At 40.8% G+C, this 23181-nt stretch overlaps 2 protein-coding genes across 3 annotated transcripts; one reads left to right on the top strand and one right to left on the bottom strand.

Annotated features, from left to right (window-relative positions):
• Positions 1–68: 68 nt before the first annotated feature.
• ANKRD22 (ankyrin repeat domain 22) lies at positions 69–12490 on the bottom strand. 2 transcript variants are annotated; one of them, XM_032695681.1, is made up of 7 exons: positions 11900–12490; positions 10646–10959; positions 4580–4771; positions 2677–2784; positions 2273–2350; positions 1306–1404; positions 69–536 (listed from the first exon to the last, which is right to left on the bottom strand). In XM_032695681.1, the coding sequence occupies exons 2-7, from the start codon at positions 10664–10666 to the stop codon at positions 459–461; spliced, it is 576 nt and encodes a 191-aa protein (XP_032551572.1). In that variant the 5' UTR covers positions 10667–10959; positions 11900–12490; the 3' UTR covers positions 69–458. The 2 variants fall into 2 exon arrangements, with proteins under 2 accessions (XP_032551572.1, XP_032551571.1); XM_032695680.1 differs by having other exon boundaries at positions 10646–12490.
• Positions 12491–13314: 824 nt separating this feature from the next.
• Positions 13315–23074, top strand: LOC116790239 (lipase member M-like). The gene is given in 11 exon segments (XM_032695020.1): positions 13315–13446; positions 14519–14633; positions 14886–15093; positions 15867–15976; positions 16841–16977; positions 17920–18060; positions 18888–18920; positions 18923–18964; positions 20273–20340; positions 21014–21075; positions 22944–23074. Coding segments are annotated over 11 exon segments (1179 nt in total).
• The last annotated feature ends 107 nt before the right edge of the window (positions 23075–23181 follow it).

The raw sequence follows: 23181 nt of genomic DNA, 5'->3' as shown, positions 1-23181 counted from the left end.
AGGAAGGGTACCAGACTTTGTACAACTGCTGTAGCATATTGTTTGGTTCCCCTATAGAACAAGCAATGTGCACTCTAAAGGATATTTTATTTTTGCATTGGCTGCCAACCATATGCAATATTTAGGCTTCCAGATACTTTATAGCTAGCTTTCAAAATCCACAGACTGCAGAAGTCAAGTAATAAGACTGATGAAGCAGATGGGAAGGGCAATATTTTGACCACTATTGCAATCATTCATGGCTCAGTAAAATCAAATTAACTCCTTTCACCCCACACATGGCCTTGGGGGTACTGACAAGTCTCACACAAAGTTATCAAAGTCTACAGCAAGGAATGGGTGGATGTGGACCAAGTTTTTATCAAGTAACAGCCTTCACCCTCTGTTGGACATTTGCTGTTATGCAAGATGCATTGTCAGATGAGGTAATTTTCTGCATGTTTGAGAGTCCTTGATGACTAGGAAGCTTTTCTTAGCATGCTTTCAATGTTGTGGAACTGCAGTCTTCTTGCTATATCTAAGGGAGTCTCCCCATCCTGAAAGAAACAGATAAAATACATTGCAATATCATAGATATCGATCAAGTACAAGGAACTTTTCTGAACTTGTCACCCAGATGCAGTGGTCTCCTGTGTAAGTTCCCCTGTCACATCCATGCTCTAAAACAAAGGTTTCAGAACATGCTGGATCTAATACTACTTTGAAGACAGACAGCCATTCCACTGTTTCCTGGGACTAATATCCAAAAGTCAATTTTGGATATTAGCACAGCCTTAAATCTTAGCACAGCTAAGATTTGGATTCAAGAGCAACATGGGTAATACACTACTCACCTCAACTCAGTAATGCAGATACTCCCAGGTCAATATTGATTTGGGCAACATTTGAGCTATTCTGGTGACAGGAGTAGCTTGACTTAGCCTCTCTCAGAATAATGGTGTACAACAGCATGAAAAGGACCTAAGAAGGCTCTTACCACTCCCCTGTAGCCTGCTTCTTAGGAACAGAACTGTAGAGCAGCTTTGAGTTAAGAAGAGGTACTGTAAAGACAGATGAGATATGCCAAACCAGGGGACATAAGGGCAGTGTTTACTGGCAGAAATCCAGCAGTGAAGGATTTGTACTTCAAAGTTGCTCTTGCCAACAAAAGCAATGGAGTAAACGTTTTGTACCAAACAGGAAACAACTCCACTGCCAGGAAGCTGAGCACCCTTTTCTTTAAATTGCTGCACACCAGCTAAGACTTACAGCATACTGATTCACCTTCATGATAAGGAAATACAGTTATCAATTTCACCTTCTTACCTGATTCTTTACAGAAGTGTCTGCATGAGCTTCAAGCAGTAGAGGAATGACTTCCTGATTTTTCATTTCACAAGCATAGTGAAGGGCTGTGCTACTAGACTGAAGGGAGACAGAAGCAGATGAATTTTAGTTCTATGAATTCTTTAGTAAACCTTAAGCAAGTACCTGTAGCCTTATCAGTTTCCCTCAACAGCTGGATGCAAAACACACATATCAGTTTCTATCATAACACACTACACAGTAAAACAAATACATTATCATATGAGCAACAAGAAAAAAAAAAAAAACAAACAACCATTCCTTCCATGGAAAGCAGTTGCTAAAACAGGTCTGATACCTTCAGCAGGAAGCCAGTAGTTCTTTACTAATTTCAGAGGATTCCAGGATATTGATCCCAACAATACTGTTTGCTTGCACTTCAGCGTTTTAGGATTTGGTTGCTGATAAAATAGGGCATTCTCTTCTGTCTTAGAGTAGAGGAGGTCTTTACCACACCCAAGTAGGCTAGTGGATTCAGGACTCTGTCTATGGCAGATCAGCACACTCTGATGACCAAGAGTAGAAACAGGGTCTAGCCGTGTGGCATGATCTTTGCTCAAAAATATGCTCCAGTCCAAGAACTCATAAATGCTGATAAACTGAGGCCCTTATATCGGTAGAATCTTTATAGGATCAGGTATTTAATACATAAGTATCTCAGCTCAGCTTACCTGGATTCTCTTATGCGGGCATTGTTCAAAAAAAATAATTAGTTGATCAGTGGGGATTATTTCTGTGTACATTAGTATATTGAAAAACTGCTGCCTAAACGTCAAGGGGAAATACTGATTTCTCCCGGAACATCACAGTCAGTTCAGTCCCTGATCCCATTCTACAGCAGGACTATGTTGCTAGAAGATTCTGAAGTCTGTTTTTAGAATTGTTGCATGCATGCAAACCACATTTACATTTTTATAAATCCACTTACAGAGTCTGTAGCATTCACATCAGCTCCAGCTCTGAGCAACATCTTGATCAGGTTTTCATTCTGTTTCGTCTTCGAGACCTGTTTGGTGCAAGAGAAAGAGTAACACAGTAAGACAGTTCATCTATATATAGTGCTAAGTAAATTTGGGCTAAATACTGTGGGTTTTTTCCAAAAAGAAGAGTGTCTTCTGCAAATACCAGGCTGATGCAGTGCTACAATTCTGTTCCTACACCAGCTATATTCACAGCAAAATTCCTGTTTCTTCTGTTGTATTCATCTAGCCCTTGCTTTAAGAAAGCAGTCCTGTGTACTATACAGGTTCCTAGCCTGAAATACTGCCATGAAAAATGTCATAAAGGGAAAGGGAAAGATACAGTGTTTTTCCTTCTTTCATCCAGACTCACCATGAGAAGGTATCCAATAAGCATAACTGGCATGAGGATTATGATGAGCACATAGTCAAGGAAGGTAAACCGTTTTCTCACAGCATAATGCAGGCAAGTGCGGTCCTTCTAAACACAAAATAACTCTGATTAGCACCAGATTCAGTGATCTGACTTTATTTGTTTAATATAGACACATTTTAGATTTCACAAGCTTTCTTTTAGACTACCTACTGGAAATATTCCTCTGATTTTCAAGCAGAAACAGACACATTTTGCATTTTGCTTCCTTCAGGTAGAAGCATATTTAACACATATAGGGGCATGGAAATTGGATTACACGTGCAAGGAGGATGTGGGATCCAAAGGATTCCATGGGTATGTCTGCACACTTGGACATGGTTGCAGAGACTGAAAAGACAGAGTGGACATCTCGTGGGTACTATCACCATCCATCAAGTTAAATTAGCAGGAAGAATCCCCACAGCTCCTCTTCCTATGGAGGTGCTGGTTACTGAAACAAGGACATATGAGACTTTAGGACATCTCCTTTGGGACATCTGAGAAACACAGGCAAGTAGCAATAACCACCACAAATTCCTAGTGAGAACAGAGTTTAAAGAAACTTTGAATACTGAATGTACCACAGCAACTAACGGGCAGGGCTACATAGTTTCATGCTGAAGTGTTAAGCTTCTCGCAGATTGTCAAACTGGAATTTGACAAACTAGGTTATGATGTTACACAGGGGCCCAAAGTAAGCAGACAAGCCCTTCTGTGCCACCTGCTGTTCCTCAATCTCAATCTTGAGCACCACAGTTAAGCTCTGTGTCCAAGGGCCTTATTCCATGTGAAGCTGAAGCAGGGAGGCATTTCAGAATGCCAGGCATGGCTAGCAAATGGCTACAAATGAAATTTAAACTATCTTAATGCAAAACACTGAACCCTTTAAAAGGGACTTTGAGGTAAGATGGACGGCTTTCTGCATTAAGAAGAATAGGTGGGATAGAATATTCCACTGGCCTCATGAACATTTGCTGCCCTTCTATGAAATGAAAAAATGCACTGGAAAGCAGATATGTGAGATAGCCCACAAATGTGTAGGAACTTGATAAAGGTTGCCTTGTATGAGATGATATAACACAATTGACAATGCTGTGCGGTTTTTCCTTTTTAGCACCCTTGACATCATAAGAATAAATTACTAATGAAGCCAGAACACACATCTTTCAGCCACTTTTTATTTGTAACCTACTAGAAAATTTATCACAAAAACACACTTTCTCATCATACTAGGCATGGTGCTTAGTCGTTGGCTGGGGTTAAACAACAACAGCAAGGAAGGTCGGTTTTCTAAATTAGAGAACAGGGCAGGAAGACAGAGAAGGCTTCTCTCCTTGCCCCCAAGGATGCTACTGCTCTGTACTACGACAGGCTGCATGTCTGGTGAGGAAATAAGGAAGGTTTTTATAGAGTCGGTCTCTCTTTGGGGACATATTTGTGAAAGGTCAACAGGCTCTTGTTCAGATCTTCCTTTTAACCAGGGTGAAAAAAAAAGCAGAGGAAAAAAGACTACAGAGGAGACAGACACAAGGTGGAGGGCAAAATGAATGTGGAGTGCTGCATGGGTAAGGCAGAATCCACTGGGGACCGGGGATGGCATACAGTGTTACCTAAATGGGGAACATGAACACAGAGAAAAATTCAGGTTTGCAATGTTTATTATCTTGTGTGCATTAACAAGTTAGGAAAAGAAATGAGGAGACAAACAGAAACATATAGGTTTATTGGATTATAATTTGGGGGTTATAGTTAAGCCTCAGTAGGAAACAAACATCAGGTTTGGCTGTGCCTGCCAGTGTGCCCACTGGCACTCCAAGAATCTGAAAGAACAGTTGTTGCAAAGGAGTCAGTGTCCACTTACCTTATTTCTGAGGTTGACATCAGCATGTCTTCTTAGAAGATAGCTAACTATCCTGTTGTTTCCCTTTTTACATGCACAAATTAAGGGGGTGTCTCCACTGAAACTGTCCTGGATATTCAGATAGTTGCAGTTGCTCTCCAAAAGGAACTGAACTTTATTGAAATCGTTGTTATAAGCTGCCTGACAAATGGGCTGAAGGGAGAAGACAATATTAATCAGTATATGTTTCATTAAGACATCCATACTTCCCATTCTGACTTACTACTTGCATATCCCAAAATAATTGACAAAGCTTGTAGTTCTTGGTGACTTCCAGAAGATGGTGGTAGGAGACACTCCTGCAGCTGCCACACAACAGCTCTCAGCCCTCAGCCCCAGAAGTCACAGCCTTTGAACAGTGGAATGAGTTTTCTGTTAATTTTTGATGTTATTTCTATAATTCAAGAAATAAATACGGCTCATTTGCAGCCTTTAAAAAAAACGGCTTCCAATCTCATAGGAACTGGTCACTGTATTAAGCAGCAAGCAAAGACAAGCCCAAGTTCTCTCTGAGTTTACAACAGGCTTTCCCTTTGTCTGAGCACTTCTGAACAGAAGGTACCACTCCTGACTCATTAGTTCTCAGAACAGAACCACACTTCAGGTAAAAGTTGAGAAAACAACCCCCCCAATGTTTCTTTTCAAGTTTGAAGCTAAACTTTTTACCTAAAAAATATATGTCTATATGCCCACAACTCAGACCCTGAATGGCTTTGGAGAATTGCTTGCTGCTCAACTTTTGCTTAGTATTTCTACACATCCTTCACCTAAATTGCAATTCCTTCCCTCTCCAGCAGCACGAATTCAGACTAAGGAGAGGCTGAGAATGGCAAGAGTAATACAAGTTTCTAACAGCCTAATACAGGCAGAAAGTAGCAGTGACAGATAGGGCAGACTGGTGGCATTTGAGTTCTCCAGTCAAAAAGAAAACAATTTTCTTTTTTTTTCTGTCTTTGATACTGAGGATTTTAATCAACATTTTACAAAATAGTAATTTTCTTTAAATACTGTCTGCAGTTTTTCCTTTCCATTCTCCTTTTTTCACATCCTAAATACACTACATAAAAAAAAATCTGGCCCTGAACTCCAAGCTATTTCCTCACTCTGCCTGCAGTTACTCTCCCCCCATATTAAAATTATTCTTCTTATTTATACTTTCACTTCAGCAAACTTTGATCTACAACACAAGTTTACCTCCAGCATCATTACTGCTTGTGGACAGCTGCATAAGAAAGTGATTTGTTTCCTAAGAAAATATTTACATGTTTACCAGACCTCGCACCACTTCTTGTTTTGTTTTTATTATTTCAGATAAATATCAACAGCAAACACCTGCAATATTGTAAATTTGCACATCTGTCTGTATTCTTATAAAAGCCTACATATACCATTTGCTATTTTGCACTCCACCAGAATCAGAACTGTTTTAATGGTTTTGAGGAGAAAACCCTCCTTTAAACCCCTTTTGGTGTGACCAGCACATAGGTGCCATTTAAATGATCAGTTTTCTCTGTCATGTCAGTGTCTAGTACTCTATCTTCAGGTCCAGGAAACAGAAGGTAAGTGGAGTCTGTCTGCACCTCTGATTTCCCTTCTATTCTTGCTTTTAGGTATTGCTTTGCTTATTTAAAGATACAGAAGATTTGCTGTTTGGTTGAACACCTAATCAAATTGCAGTCATTTACCATACAGTTTTATTCTTTCCTAGAATGATACTTGCTAGTTCAGCAGCTCATGTCAGCAAATGATACGCTTTTTTGCTTTTCTTTCTTTACTTGCTAGGCCATTAAACCCAAGGCATTTCTGACTGATACTCTCACTGACCCATGGGATCTTTTTCTAAACCTTACACTACTGTTGAACTCAGTTCTAGAGCCATGAATAATGATGGAGCACATACCACTCCCTAGGAGACCACATTATTTAGGACTGAAGTCATGCACAGCGACCAGCACATATGACTCATGCATGCTATTTTACCTACCGAAACCAGCTGTTCTCAGAAAACATCCACGGTACAGAGAATGTAAGGAAGCAATTCCCATCCATTCCTACAGCTAATACATGGGTAATTGATGTACTTGAAGTATTTTCTTACTTATTGTTATTCCACTGCAGTGGTGGTTCTTTGTAGAAATTATTCTCTCCTGCATTAATATGTTCTGTTCATGTTTAAAGAAAAAAAAAAGTCAAACTTTTTTCCTGGTTTTGTGGGATTTTTTTGAGGCCCACTCTGCTGGTTTATATTCTAGAAAATGCCTCTTTTAGTCAAAAAAGGGTGAAAAGTCCCACGGATCAAACTCGTAGTATACCTCCCAAACTGGCAAACACAACTCCATGACTGGAAGGACAAACATAGTAGCAGAATATTTAAGTAAGGGAACAAAGCAATACAAACAACTATAAATTCATTATATCGATATCAATAACAATAGAGATTCAGAAAACCTGTTAGGAAAGAACACAAATCAATGTTATTGTAATAAACTTGTAATAAATTTGAAATAAGTGGCAATCAGTCACCTGTCCAAGAAAGGCAACAGCAACAGCAACCAGTGGCAAATGCTGTATTAGAGAGTCTCTCTCACAGGAAGATAAGAGAGTTGTTATAGAAGGCACTTAACTGGGATAGTGAATACAGTTCTTGTGACTTGTGTCCAAAAATGAGATCAGACTATGGCAGGACCATCTCTACAACTGAGGAATATGAAGAGCCTGAAGAAAGATTGATTTGCTTAGCTGGGCCGGGTACAGACAAGGTTGTAGTTGTTCCAAAATAAATTAAAGGGTGTTAATTGGTTTCAAGGAACAAGGTAAAAAAGGTGGTATATCTGGCCAAGAAATTTAGCATGAAAATTATAAAGAGATTTCTATTAATCTGCAGAGTAAAATAACAAAACAGGCTTTCAGTAGCAGCAGAATGGACACAAAACCTGACTGGCTCCAGGCTGGAGCTTGAGCACGTGCCAGGATTTCTGTGTTTGTGAAGTCTCTGCCACAAATCACTCTTCCATCTCTCACTTTTTTGGGTTGTCACTCTGGCAGTCCTATCTAAAGGAGGACTAACTGTGCTTAAGATTGTTTTAAACAATTCTCCAAACTTTGCTTACAAGACTAATAGAGTTTCTTACAAACAGACAGTTAGACAGCACCTATCTGGAAGATCAGCAGGGAGGCCAATTATGGAGTTAGAACAATGTTAGGTACAAGCAGTAGATTCTATCCAAAACTCAAGAAAACATATTTTCTTTAAGTCTACAGAAAAGCTTGGAGGATAAAAGACTGCAAAACCTCACTCAGTTATCTACAGTGTAAGAAGACTGCCTCAGCAGTGATATAGCTTAACAACCAGCTTCAGATTTTCATGTTGTTGTTATCCACCCATCATACACAAGGGGGGAATAAACCTATGGGATACGTACTCAGAATAACTGGGCTTCACATGCAAGGTGGAAGCCATATCCAAGGAATCCAAAGTTCACACCTCAGACTTGTGCTCAGGTGTGGAGTAGAGCAGGAATACAAGAGCAGAAATCTGATGGCAGTGGAAGACAGCCAGGAGCCCCTGCAGCTTCCCTTCTTAGAGATGCACTGGCAACTGGAGCACAGATACAATGTCTGTGACATCTCCTTTAGGTATGTGTGAGAAACAAGGGCCAGTGCTCCCACAACAAAAAACTCTGAAGAAAGCATCAGTGGGAACTGAGTTCACAACTTCTGGAGAGGTTTGCAGTCCAAGACACAGAGTGGCTACTCTTGCCTACACCACATTATTTATAAATCCCTATGTCCTGACTGCCCCAGAGAACTCACAAAAGACCTGGCCCACCTCCATAACATAGCAGGGCGGACCTGGCACAGGCACAACAAACACTGCACCCAATAAAACCATGAGCTCAGGTGTGAAGGGAGGGGGAGCAGGACCAAGATTTCCAGTTTAGGCAAAGAGGAAGAGAGCACCTCTTTGAAGTGTCTGGCAGCAAAGCCCTTCTCCTCTGCTCCTAATCACACATCTGCAGCACCACTCAACATTCAGACAAGATACAAAAGATGAGCCTGACAGCACAATGCTGCACAAAACACATGATGGAAGGGAGGGAAAACAGAGAATCCCAACAGCAAACTCCTTCCACCCTGACCAGTTGTGCCTTTTCCCTGCCATAGCATCAGGGCTAACCATGAACTAGAGCACAGTCTGCCCAACTGAAAAAAGCAAAGAACAGACACTGGAGAGTGGAGTTTGAAGATTATATATGCCAATGATTGAGTGCTTAAAATCTCTCTTTCTACAATACTTCTTCTGCAAGCCCTTCAGACCAGGATTTCATTGTTCAGTATCTACTTACGGCTTCAGGAAAAGTGAGAAGTACTCATAGGAGAGACAAGAGTTTTCATGGCTGAGATCACTCAGTACAAGACAACCAGATAAGGAGTGCAAGAATAGCAAAAAACTTTCACTGTCAGGAAATTCAATTGCAGAACAGATTCTTTGATATTTTTTTTTTTAATTTTTAATTAATTGTGGGACATGTGATTGGTAGTTTACTCATATCCAGACGAACAGCCACATCTGAATTTGTCTTCTTGTTTTCAGGGTTTCTTGTATCCCTCTCTGCTTAGTTTTGCTGAGCTAGTGATAAATCTCGAGCTATTTAGCAAGTTCTACCACACATGAAATAAAGGTTAAAGGCACAGTATGAAGGACAAAGGATTCAGCCAGTAGAGGAGGTGAAGGTAAAGCCTGTCTTGCAACTAGGAGAGCAATTTTGGTTTATAATTGCTTCCTCCTTTGAGAACGGCAGGGGATTGCCTAAATTACATCAACACTTTGCAGTTGTTTAGACAAAAAGGAGATACATTGCAATGTCAAAATATTCTGAACCAATCCACAGCCTCTTCCTGTGTATTAAATTAATTCAAAGGCACAGTATGAACTAAACAGGGAAGTCTAAATCATGTTTAGGATGCTGAGGAATACCCTAATATCCAATGCATACTTCTCAGAAAAGGCAACTTACACTGTCTTATTTTTATTTCTCTAGATTTCTGTCCTGTAGAAATGAACCATACTTTACCTAGAAAACTGTACCTCAAAATTTTTAAAGGAAGAAAGCTAATGTATATGAGAATATTGACTAATAAGCATGGAAAACATGGACAGCATTTGAACATTCTTTAAACACCCATTTAATTAAGCTAGATGATACTGGTTTCCTGTGCAATACTATCTCAGAAGAGTAGACCTGGAGAGAGGCAAAAAATCGTTTCAGAATAAGCTACAGTCTATTCACCAATCACCTTATGAATGCATAGATTCAAGGTCCTCGTAATACTGAAAGAGGAGAAGGTACTTGATTTCATTGAATAGCTTTTTAAAAATAAAAGAGTGTCTTTCAGCAAAGAAATGTAACCTTTTAAAGGAACAGCTATGTGATGCTATCTCCAGAAAAAGAAATAGCAGTGCAACACGCTCTGTTCATAGTCAAAAAGGACCAAAATCCTTATTTGTTCCCATGTGTACAAATGGAAAGTTTATAAAACAATATGTTTAGGTAGCATTTACGCTAAAATCTAGGAAAATACTAAATGAAGCATGGCCTGTGGACAAAACCATAAAGATAAGTTCAAAGAAAAAAGAAATTCCTTCCTAAAACAAGTCTGCAGGGAGGGGAATGTTTTCTTAGGCATTAGTTTTATTACCTATATTCAATGTAAGCCAAGGGGTTGTCTGATTTTGCAAAGTTGTCTGTTGCTTGCACCACATTCAGAATCATTCTGATCTCAACACAGAACAACAAAAAATGTTGAACACATACTTCGTGAAATCACAATGATTACGCTGGTTATTGCTCCTACAAGAAGTACTTCTGACAACTCGCAACAGGCAAAGAAAAACATTTCCAAAGGGAAAAATGTTCCAGATCTGTATAAGCCTGTGTATGAGGAGCTGCGAAGGGAACAAACCAAACCCAGTGAATATCCACATCTTCAACAGCTTCAGTTACTGTGCAAAAAACAGTCACGTACCTCTGAGTAGAGTATCCCCATGCCTGTTCTTCACTGCTTGAGTTCGTTCTTGTTCGACCGCCCAACAAGTTAACCACACTCAAAATACTCTTGAGCTTGTTTGAATCTGGTTAATATTTAACTTAAAAGTATCACACTTTCTTATGCTACATTTCCTTTCAGTGCTTTCTGCTGGGTAGAATAAAACAATTGTCTTCAAAAACCCAACCCAGGGAGGTAAACGTGAGAACAGCAGCTTGCAGAAGACTGACAGAACAAGTTACAACACAGAAGCATTTTCCTTTGTCATTTTCGCAATAACATCCTTCAGTTGCCTAAAAAGGAAAGCAGCAAAACAGGTCGAGGAGAGGAGGAGGGAGAGAGAGAGGAAGAAAGTTTCACAAGTGAAGAAATGGAGAATAGAATAAAAAGCATGAAATCTAAAACTTAAAATAAGTAACTATGAATGGTAGCTAGCGTGCCACACAAGCTACTTCTGACTAAAACATATTCCAAACGCTCTGCAAGAACGTCTCAAGACTCCTTTCAGGAAAAGGGAAGCAACTAAATCCCACGCCTTTAATGAGACCTCCCAGTATAATTATCCTCAGTCTCTAATTAAACAGGCCATCTGCTTTCATCACCTTTTGCTCAGTCTTCTCTTCTTAGCCCAGCCCAAACAATGAATATGATTCATGTTTAACCTGATAATTTTATATGTTAATTCGGAAGAGAATTATTGTTGATGGCTCTGATGATAAGATGCTGTACTACACTCAGGCTTTCTGAGTAGGGCATGTGTATTTCAAGTGTCTGCACTCACCTCAAAATATCTTTTCCCTTTATATTTTAAATTCATGTTGCCTGTATTTCAAGCAAATTTTAAAACAAGTTTTAAAACATATGCATGTAAGTATGCATCTTAAATCCAAGCCCTTCACCTTACATTTGAGAACTTTAATTTCCATATAACTTTAATAATTATTCTCCAATGAGGTGGAGGACCATATAAAATTACTTATACTATCTCTATCCTTCTCTAATTAAAGTGCTAGTATAGCACCACAGCTGTAATGTTTGTTTGCTGACACCAGTTTTAATGGCTGTTTATCTGAAGAAAATTACATTGACATGTAACAGAAACAGACATCTACCTGTGACAAACTCACTAGGATCCTCACAATAGATTGCTCTTTCAGCACCTGGTGAAAATTCTGTAGGACTAACAACATGGAGGAGTGAGTAACACCTCAAAGGTGAAAAGGTATTCCTCACCAGTACTTCTTCACATCCAGCTCCTAAGGAATTCACATCTTCCTGCATCAGCTGGCCAGGTTGTTGAAATTTCTCAACTACAACTTGTTGAAAGATTTGTCAAATCACTATGAAGTTACATATAACAATTTAGTAATTTAATTAATCCTTTCCTAACGCAAATAAATAAATGTACAGTAATCTGAAAAACTATTTTAAAAAACAACAAACAAACAAGCAAACAAAAAGCCCATCGTCTACAAATCAGAGTAATAGCTTCAGGCAACATTTCTCCCAAGAGAGTGTAAATTACTATTTAATCCAGCATCACATCTCAGGTCCTCTTGAAAAGCACTTTGGTCAGAGATTCAGTTGCAGAACAGATAAGCAGCTCAACCATGATGAGGTATGAGACTCAAGCAAAGCTATATAGTCACAGGTTCACTTCTGTTTCACATATGCTTTAGTGTTCTTTGCCATGCTTATAATTAGATTAGAATCCTGAAAATGTTGATTTTTGTTGTTGTTGTTGTTGTTGAATATGTCTTTTTTTGTCCAAAAGGTGCCAAGATTCAGTACATGGGCAGACTGTCACCTACTCAGCATGTAGGAAACATGATTCTTACTTCCTGACAGAATTTAACAACACTACAAAAGTTTCATATGAGCCAAAAGGGAACTAAGAGTTTGACAGAAGGGCCTTCGTCAGGGAAATAATACAAGAAACTAATTTTTTAAACTAGATATCAATTAAACTTCAGAACAGCACATTCAATAAAAGACACAGAAGATATTTGTCTCTTTGATTTCCAAGCACTGGAGACTCAAGGGATATGATAGATTTAATAAAAAATAAAAATAATTGAGAAGTCCCTCCCTCATGAACAAGTTCAGAGAAAACAAACATTTTGCCTATTCTTTCCACACTTTTCAAATCTTAAAGATTTTTGCCAAGACTGGTTTTATGATCTGTTTTGTCCATGCTGATTACAAAGGTGGCTACAGCCAAAAAGCAGGAGTTTAAATGGAGAGAGAGCACTCTATGAATTCTATTCAGACAAGTTTCACTGTGATCATTAGACAACCCTTAAAATTCACAAAAATTCAGCCTTTTGTCCACGAAAGACAGATTTACAACAGGGAAGACCATATGTGAGAGAGAAAGGAAGGTACTCAACACAAACTAGCATTGATGTCATACAAACACATGCCCCCAGGTTGGTTCCTGGAGCCTTTGACTCATTCCTGACCCATATTAAACAGGGTGAGCTGTAGACAGTCCTTCCTCACACAGGTACTTATTCTGGCAGCACCATTGGGAACAGGCCTTGAGCAACCTTACAGAGACTCCCCCATTTGGGTCTTCCTGTGGAATTCCACACCACTCCCTTCTTAAGACAAACACCCTTGCATTTTCTCTTTCACACAGCCCCAAGATGTGGTGCCTCCTCTTTCTGCTCTGCTCCCAGGGAATTGCCTTTTCAGCAGGAATCACAGCATCCTTCACTCTCAGTGTAGACACAAGCTCATGCAAGAAAACTCGCAACCCTGAATGCTTTATGAATGTTGTAAGTTGGGTCACCTTCTCCCCCTTTCTTTCTAAAGCTTCTCTCCCAGTACCACTAACACTAGCAGTTCCTGTCACAAGGCTAAAAGTATGTTCCCTTCAAAAGGGTCCCTCCAGAATTGTGAGCACCTGCCCAGAAAAAACTTTGATGCTCCTCTCCAAACAGTCTGAGCCAGAGAGAAGAATTCCTTTAGAGTGGAAGCAAAGGCTGGTTTCTAGTCTCAAGTGAAGCAAAGGTCTAACCTTCTATAACAACCTGTTTGCTCAGTACAGTGGTAAGGCAGCTTGAAACCCTTCTTCAAACAGCAGACTCTCACAACAAAAACCTCAAGACCCCTTGCTCTGGATCACCAAAGATTTCCTCACTGTGGCAAGTGTAACACGTGGTGCTGTGAGTGAGTCTGTAATAGGAGATCCAGCCTACATGGCTTGCCTAACCATACTTTGGCAAGAAAGGATTCATTATGGACCAGATAGAGATACTGATGCATGGTTACTCTCTAGAAAGATACAACCTATATCAGCCTTGCAAAACATGACAAAATATCTCCCAAAAGGTTAGTCATTCAGTACAGTTCTTTTTTGTCCCATAATAGGTCAAACACCAGACAACTACCATCTAAGCAAGTCTGAAGAAGACTTTGCTGCACTCTGCTACTCTTGTAAGTCTGTGTAGTGCTTGAGTACCAATGCTACAGCAATTATTACAATTTGAATCACACAGCACAATGTAGTGTACACAAACTACATCACAGAAACACACCCCAACTACTCTCACTGCCGTTTGCATCCTCCAGCCTCCGTGGCTAATGCATGGCATATATTGGATCATCCATGAAAGAGAGAGATGTGGTTTGTTTTTTTTTTCCCTGCAGGAGTCCCTTCTGGTGTACCTTTCTACCAGTATAAGACACAGCAATAGAGAAAAGCTAGCAATATGTTATCACATTTATCTTACTGGCATATTCTTGGCTACATTCATGTTCCTGGACAGAAGCAGCCTCTAAACATCTTCTACACCAATATCTACACTGTAAATGCATCTTAATAAACTGTCCTTTGGCTTTCCACAGAGTGAAATTATCAGGTATCATGGATACTCCAGCAAGGAATATGAAGTTACAACAGAGGATGGATACATTTTTGGTGTTTTCAGAATTCCCGATGGAAGGAATAGCCAAAATGCAGGTATGACAGTTGTAGGACATAAGGAAGGTCTGAGAGACAACTCTTACATGGGTTCCCCATCTTTCCCCTTTGCACATGCAATGGCATGTTCCATACCTTTCCATCTCAGCAAAGGTACCTAGTCATTCAGCCTAGAACGTGGCCTAAATTCTGTACATGGGTTAAAAAACTCCTGCAAAACCAGATTCTGCACCCCAGTTTTAACTACACATTAGCTACTATTACAGTCTAAGAAAACCTCTACTGTTTTAGGGAAAAAGCCTGCACTTTTGCTACACTATGGTGTTCTAGCAGATTCTATTAACTGGATTTCTAACCTGCCCGTCAACAGCCTAGGCTTCATTCTTGCAGACGCTGGTTATGATGTCTGGATGGGAGGAGACACCTGGTCTTAAGGAGACACCTCCTCCTTAAAACACAAGACCCTTAAGCTCTGCCAGAGTGAGTTCTGGCAGTTCAGGTACTTAATGGAAAAAGAATTACTGAAGAAAGCAACATTCAGGGAACTAGCAAGATTAGGTGGTTGCTATCAAAACGCAGAAACTTTTGCCCTCTGGTTCGATGAAAAAAAATACCTTTTGAACTATATGAAAACACTACTGTTTTTCATATAATCTGACTTCCACGTGGGACATGCAACATCTAAGAAGACTAGACCAACTCTTTTCCACAGATACAGCCAATTCTGGGTGTGTCAGGGGGCTCATAAGAAGGACTACATGATCTGGATGGGCTCTTTTGGAATCAGCACATACAGAAGCAAAGCTGGAAGTACATAGATCACCTCTGTCCATACACCATGCTGGTTCCTTTGGGAACAGGCTTCCAAAACTGGGAGGCATCTGTAGCCTTGAAGTCTCACACCATTACCATGTCCCAAGAGCAGAAAGGAGACTGATCAACTCTGTTGAGAAATCTGATCTACCACAAATGATGGTAACTGGGAGAAAAATAATTCTTGTAACCCATGCTGGTGAAACCATTGATTAAATTCAGTTCCCCAAGGGCTGCAGCTGTCATGCAAAACTGGTATCTCCTCCACAGAGAGCCCAAGGCATCAGGCAGCCTGGCTGTACAGCTGTGTCCCTCTGCCCACTTCCCCAAATCAAGCAGACACAGTCTGCAACCTCATCCTTCAATGAGTCCTGCTGCATGCGAGGAACAAAACTGACATTCAGTAACTCACACTGTGATGGCTGAATTATCTGCAAGCCTTTGTGTTTCTCCCTTTAGCTTTGATGAGATAGGAAAATATGATATTCCAGCAGAGCTGTACTTCATCATGAATAAAACTGGACAGAAGGATGTGTATTATGTTGGTCACTCTGAAGGCACAACTGCGGGTAATGCTAGGATTGTCTGGGTACAAAACACTGTTAGGGTTTATGACCTATACATGTGAGCAGACACTGGGATTTATTCCATGGTGTACCATTGTCCTTTAAAAAAAATAAACTCAGAAACAGAGGGAAAAATGGGGGGAAGTGGCATATCGCCCCATTCTTAGACAATTATTTCAATTATTTTCCTTTCTTTCCATATGTGCATTCTAAGAGTCTTTTTGCAGAATGAATAATTCAGACCAAGTCATCACCTTCTTTGTCTTTAGATACTTATGTCAACTGGTCAAAATTCTAACACAATCCATCAGTGGAGAAATTTAGACATGTTCAGAAAACAGGATGGGATGAACCCTTTTTGGTTTTCATTCCTTCCTTCCTTATACTCCTCCTTTATTTGTGCATTCACTCTCACACAAGTATGTGCTTAGTTACAAGAAAAATTTTGTTCCTAATCTTCAGATAATTATTGCATTGCTGCATGCCAGCATAAACATATACAGTCTTTTAGAGACTGCAAGCCAAGAAACTAATTATTTTATTAGAGTTTAGGGAACTTTAAAGAGAATTTGAATTTAAAAAAATCTGATTAATGGGCCTTCTCCCCGAAAAATAGCCTTAACCCAAAACTGTCAGTTCTGAGAAAATTGATGTCTGGACATGCTCTAATGAGCTTATATCCTTAGAATTAACTCTATCTTCCAAATAAGTTTCAAGCAAGAATCAAACATTCTCCTTAGGTCTGCAGGACAGAAGTGAACAGCCAGTTGAATGCTAATCTAGTCTCCCTTCTTTGCTGCCTACCACTTTTTTATTTATTTGGTCTGTGGAGATCTCTTCATTAACTTGACTCTTCTGTGCTTGCAGGCTTCGTAGCATTTTCTACTTATCCTGAGTTGCCTCAGAAGATTAGAGCATTCTTTGCTTTGGGACCAGTAGCCAAAATCACACATGCTACCAGTCCTACGGTAGCGTTTACACGTCTTCCCCAGTCACTGATCAGGGTATATAATTTCTCTTTCTAGAAGACATAGTATTGTCTGCTTTGTCTCTACTGGACTCATTCAACCTGAACTTTTAAGGAGTGATGAGTTAGAAGTGAATTCAGTGTATCAGACTGCTGACAGTGCCTGTAGACTTCAGACTTCCCACAGAGCTAAGCTGCAAGGCTGGATGTGGTACCTCTTTTGCAGCATCTTTAAGGTAACAGGTATACTTTCATCATTATTTATTTATATCAAATGTTTCTGAAGGAAACTCACAAATACCAGAACAAAACTAATATAGTTTACTAAATCTGGCCTTAAGCACTAACAAAAAACTGCAAATAAGATACTTCACATCTTAATTTTATTAGACATGCAGTTCATTTATGTTTGTGAAATATTTGTAAAGTGATAAACAAAACTTAAAGGGAAATATCTATTTCACACCAGAATGTGTCAATTTCATAGAATTTGCTCAGAATGGTGAAAATCATGCATGCTATACTTTGTCAAACCACAGGAGTACATCCTCTTTCTGTCCAAGCTGTACTCATGATGTGACTACAGAGCAGCCAGCTCTACACCCTTCTCATTTGTCTGATCCCTCTTTCCTTAGTAGGAACACTCACAGTACAGTTTGTGCACCTGCCTGAAAGAAATATTAGGGCAAAAAGGGACTTCCTGTATTCTGCAGTCATCAGTGCAGTCAACTACATTTCTCACTGAGATCAGTAGACTAAAAACAGATGGACAGTGACCTTCAGGACTCACCTAATAAGAAGCAGGAAGAACACGTGGTATGCCCTTGGGAAGAACACACTATAAATGATAGCTGGCAAGTAGCTTCAGCAGTCTTGCCTCTAGTTAAGAGAAAAGGCTATTAAAGAAGAGGTAGTGACAGTTTTCTGCATGAAATAATTCTGTAACAACAAAAAAACTTCCACACTTTTCCTCCCTCAGTTACTACTTGGCTGCAATGGAGTTCTTCACCAGAATGAACTGATGAAAGGACCTCTAACATGCTTCTGTGGATCTCTGGGTAAAGTTTGTGGCAGTATCATGTGTCTCATAGCTGGGGGCAGGATACAAAATCTGAACATGGTAAGCATGTCCAAGAAAAGCTTAATACAAGTAAATCTAAAGTAGTTTTGAAGGAAAAACAGTTATTTTGCCTGATGCCTATGTACAGTTGCAAGGACGTAGAGCAATGTGTTGGAGCTGTCCCCTCTTTTGGGGCTAAGCCAAAGAAATTTTGGACAGGCACCAAATGTTTTTACAATGGACAACTGGATGAAGAAAGATCTTTTTCTCTTTTGGACAATTCATATATTTTCCTTGCTAAACAGGAAGATATCTGGATCATTTGAAATAAGAGATGGTTTCTTTTTGCTTGTTACACATCAAAACATTTCCAGTCAAAACTCAAAGCTGTTTCTTCACAATTCTTCCAAAAGCAAGAATGCATTCCTTTACTCTGACTGGTACCTGTTTTTCTTACAATCCTAGACATGTCTGTTCTCTACAGACCTTCTATCTCTCATGTGCAGACTATTTAATAAGTGTTCCCATAAAAAGCTCTCACACATGTAGCCTCATTATAGTCCTCTACTGATTATGCACAGGCATTATATGAACTGTAGAAACTGGGAAAAACAAATGCCATACACACTCCCCAAATGATATTTTCCATATGACTAAGGACTCAGGTTGAAAAGACTCTTCCCAGAGGTATAAAATCCTATGTAATCATTCCTGCTGTAAACTCACACATTTGTGAGTCTTTCTTCAACTTCCTTGTATATATTTGAAGAATATTCTATAAAAATGGGATTTTAACACAGCAGCAGTATGTTGCTCAGCGCCTTCACAGCTTTATTCTGTCACAGCACTGGATCTCTGCCTTTATAATGCTTCTGCTTTCTCTCCAGAGTCAAATTGATACATATATAGGACTGGAATATTCCCGGCTGGAATATCACTACAGAACATTATTCATTGGCATCAGGTATAACTGTGAAACACACAAACAGTCTCTTACTACTGCTTTTTATGCAATTGAGAGCCTACAGGGAAGTACAGAAGTGATGGATCTGGGAATCTGCCCATCATGCCTTCACACCTATTGCTGTGAACACCTGTCACAGAGGGAGCACTGTTTCCCATGGCTCACCAGATCATTCCCTGAATTGCCCCTTTGGTACCAGGCTCAGATTTCCCCAGGGCACATCATGCATCTCCATGTTGGGTTTTAATGGCATCCAGCCTTCATTCTTATTTATAAAGACATTTGCCTTGAAAGATGCAGAAGTGAATGCAAGTGTGATCTAGGCACTTGGCAGGAAGCAGGAGGATAATGAAAGCTTTAGCAGCCAGGGGATGATCACAAAGAAGTCATCTAGGTTAAAGCTTGTCTCCCAGAAGGTTAACTGCAGCCTGGATCACCTCCCAAAGCCAGTTAACTGCACAAACCCTTTTGCTGGCACAATGGCAAAGAGCGGAACTGCCTCTTCTGCTGGCATCTCATGCCACTTTCAGATCTAAGCTTATTCTGTCTATGCTCCAAATCAGACCAGGGCAAGAGAGCATTGGCTCAGAAACACATCACTGTATGTGCACACAACTGTGTCACTTCAGCCAGCATTTAAATATATGCATGCTGCTGCACAGTCCCCTGCCCATAATCCCTAGTATCCAAACCACCAGCACCCAGAGCCAGAAAACAGAAATGAGCTAGCAGATTTCTATCATATCCTCAGCTACTTAAAGGTTTGGATAAAAAAAATGCACACACATCAGTAAGACAGATTCATCTTTTATTATTTTTATTTTAGTTTAGAAAAATCACATTCAAGAAGACAACAGCTTAGTGCTAAGCTGATTACACCCTGCTCCCCACAGCCAAACTCTTGTAAGCAGTACAGAGCCTGCAGAGTGGAATTGTTGCCACTACTGTGAGCAGACTAGACAAAACTGGCACACAACAGTCAAGGTGTGTGAGGAGGCAACACAAGCACGTAACAGCCCTGGCACACTCCTGCCTCACAAAGAGCTAATTTAGCTAACTAAAGAGCCAACTAAGATAATGCAGCAAGATTTTAATAACTGAACATACCAAGAGTGGTGACTGAGGATCTGGAGAGAATGTTAGCAAGGGGAAAGGCTGTGAAAACACCCTACGATCCATTCTCAGTATCCCTGGAATTCTGTCTACAGCTCAAGACTTGACTTCAACCACATGCAAGAAAACAACTTCTGCACTCTGCTCTGTCTCTTAACACTCTCCTTTTATATGTCCTTGTTACAGTATTAACAGCTACAATGTGCAGACCAATTTCAAGCTTACAACTATGGCTCTAAGGAAAACATGAAAAATACCACCAGGTAAGGCAATACATTTCTCTGAGAACTCATGCTTGGGTCCTGGCAAAACTAATAATAGAAAAATTCATATTTTAGCCCCTAAAGTGCTACAGAAAGAGGGGGAGAGTGGTCTCAGGTAATGTTTCACCAGAATCTAATACTCATAATTGTCAAAGTTTATTCACAGACATGGTATGGACAGGTCCTTGCAGACAGCTAACAGAAGTTCATTTTGCCTCCTCCATTGACTCAGGGACGTGTCCAATGACAAGTCAACTTACCTGCCATTTCCAAAAGCCTAAGAGCCACACCCAAGTCCTAGGACTGGATGAGTACAGAGCTCTTCACTTCTCCAAAAATCCTCAAGGTCTGCCTTGACAACTAAGCAGGCAGAAGTTGGTTATGATGGCCTAAATGCGGAGAAATCCAACACCAGAAAATGTATGTCAGAGAGAAATCACTTGATTGTTGGACAGATGCAGATACTCTCTTACCCTCACACTAACTAATGGCTTGTTAACTCCCTTATTACAAAGAGAATAACTGTCTTCATGCTCATAACCTGGTAACTGAGGATTGAGAAGATGGAGGCATAGCAGCAACCTGCACACAAAAGACAACAGCATCCATCTCAATATTCCTGCCACTATCAGTAAAGAAGTTGTTTAAAATTCCTCTAGGTTCTCACTTCTAGACTCACCATGACTCACCACGTCAGTGTCTCCCGCTTGCTCACCTACAAGACCGGTCCAGGAGGTGAAAGATCACATCTAAGGGCTCATCATTACAGGGCAAGACAGGGTAGCTCAGGCACTGTAGCTGTTTCTGGGTGGAGACATAAGCCCAGATTCCTCAATCAAGACTTGTGGAAAGTGAAACCCATTTGATTGTAATCCGGGAGATAGACATCAATATATAAGCAAAACATGTTTTTCTCATGCAATATAGAAAACACATGCAAAGGACATCTTCATGCAAACATATGCAAATGACACACCTTCTCTAGCAATCTGTGGTACCAGTGGGAACCGAGTTCTCAACTTCTGGAGAGGTTTGCAGTCCAAGACACAGAGTGGCTACTCTTGCCTACACCACGTTATTTATAAATCCCAGTGTTCTGACCACCCCAGAGAACTCACAGTAGACCTGGTCCACCTCCATAACACAGCAGGGCAGACCTGGCACAGGCACAACAAACACTGTACCTAATGCAGACAAGAGCTCTGGTCTGAAGACAGGGGGAGTAGGATCTAGAATTCCAGCTTGACAAAGAGGAAGTGTCCACCTCTTTGAAGTGTCTGGCAGCAAAGTCCTTCACCTCTGCTCCCATTCACATATCTGCAGCACCATTCAACATTCAGACAACACATACAGGATGAACCTGACAACGTGATGTTGCACAAAACGTACAGTGGGAGGGGGAAAAAGGAGAATTGCAACTGCAAAATCCTTCCACCCTGACCAGTTGTGCCTTTTCCTTGCTGTAGAATCAGGGTTAACTGTGAGCTGGAACTCAGATTCCTCATGAACCAGAGCACAAAGCTCTGCCCAACTATAGAAAGCACTGGGTAGATGCTGGGGACTGCCCTTTTAGGGAGGTGAATGAAGGTGGATCTAGCAATGCCTCAAAATCTGGTTGTGTGGACAGAGATCGGAAATTAGGCTTAGTCAGCCTGGAAACAGCCACCAAGGGCCACTCCAGGACATCAAGTTCAAACTTTCCTAGAGCATCTTCCTGTGCTGTACAGGAACTAGCCACAGACACACCCTGTAAGAGGTTACAGTGAAGCATTCAGGTCTGTGAACAACACAGCTTGGGAAAGAACACAATGCGCAGTGTCTTCAACACTGAACATCTAAACCAGCCTAACATCACCTCTGACCTGAGTTTTACAAGTTTTTCAAACAGAAGACAATTTCCAAATACTCATTAGATAGGCGCTGCACTTACCAAAGTTTCCTACAACCAAACTTTATCTTCTTACTGCCATTCATCAGAAATGCAGCCTCCTATCTGAACAATAGGAATACCCACTCTTCACACTTCACCTTGGAAAACTGTTAGCTACCCAGACAAACTCCTTGCAGCACTGTAAGTGTCCCTTCCATGTCTGCTTCAGGATGGGATTAACTCAACAGCCCCACTGAAACCCTTCCATGGCATAGGCTGGAGCCTCTAACAACCAGCAACAAGTTGTTCCTTGCCCAGATCAGTCCCTCCTGTTCTTAAAGCAGGACCAAGACCTGTTGTCGCACTCCACAGCCACCAGCACCAAGAGTGGTACTTCAAAGCTGGGATGCCCAGCAGCCAGAACAGCTTTCCACACAACGAAAGGACTAAAAGGGAAATGCCCTTACCATGTTTGGGGGTGTAGGATGAGCCAAATCTTAGACCACATCTAAGACTTCCATGTCCAGGTTTGGGCCACAGGAAAGACATCAGTATGATCAATATCTGATGAGCAAGTTCAACAGAAAGACAACAAGCAGGTCATCCAAAGATACCATGGTGTGAGTAACTGCTGTGTTGGCAGGACATTCCCATCAGAGATCTAGGCCAACCCACAGCACTGCCCGACTTCCGCAGAAACCCAAGCTGTGACCCCCTACCTCCTTTGCCTTAGGGGAGGAAGTTTCTCCTGTCCAGCATCCCTCCTCCCAGGCACCACAGCCCTACACCGACCACTACACCTTCATTTTACCCCTTCTCCTCTTCCTCCTTGCTCACAGACAGCCTCCTCAGCAAGGCTGCTAACAGTGTCTTCTCCCAGTTAGCCCGCTGCAAAGTTCAGGAGAGCCCAGGTGAGGTGTGCGTATCCTCCGGCACACAGGCGTGGGCGGGCCGACCGCCGGAGGTGCAGG

The sequence above is a fragment of the Chiroxiphia lanceolata genome, chromosome 8 (genome assembly GCF_009829145.1).
Source record: "Chiroxiphia lanceolata isolate bChiLan1 chromosome 8, bChiLan1.pri, whole genome shotgun sequence".
In the NCBI taxonomy this organism is placed as follows: Eukaryota; Metazoa; Chordata; class Aves; order Passeriformes; family Pipridae; genus Chiroxiphia; species Chiroxiphia lanceolata.
Note: the sequence above shows the minus strand (reverse complement) of the source record. Positions and strands in the feature narration are given on the sequence as shown.

What these genes read in the sequence shown, in the direction of transcription:
- ANKRD22 (XM_032695680.1), bottom strand. Translation starts at nt 10,666, where the DNA reads ATGGGGATACTCTACTCAGAG. An exon ending in TGGGGATACTCTACTCAGAG is followed by an intron (nt 4,772 to 10,645) that starts GTACGTGACTGT and finishes TTCTCCCTTCAG; the next exon opens with CCCATTTGTCAGGCAGCTTA. An exon ending in ACACTTCTGTAAAGAATCAG is followed by an intron (nt 537 to 1,305) that starts GTAAGAAGGTGA and finishes TGTTTCTTTCAG; the next exon opens with GATGGGGAGACTCCCTTAGA.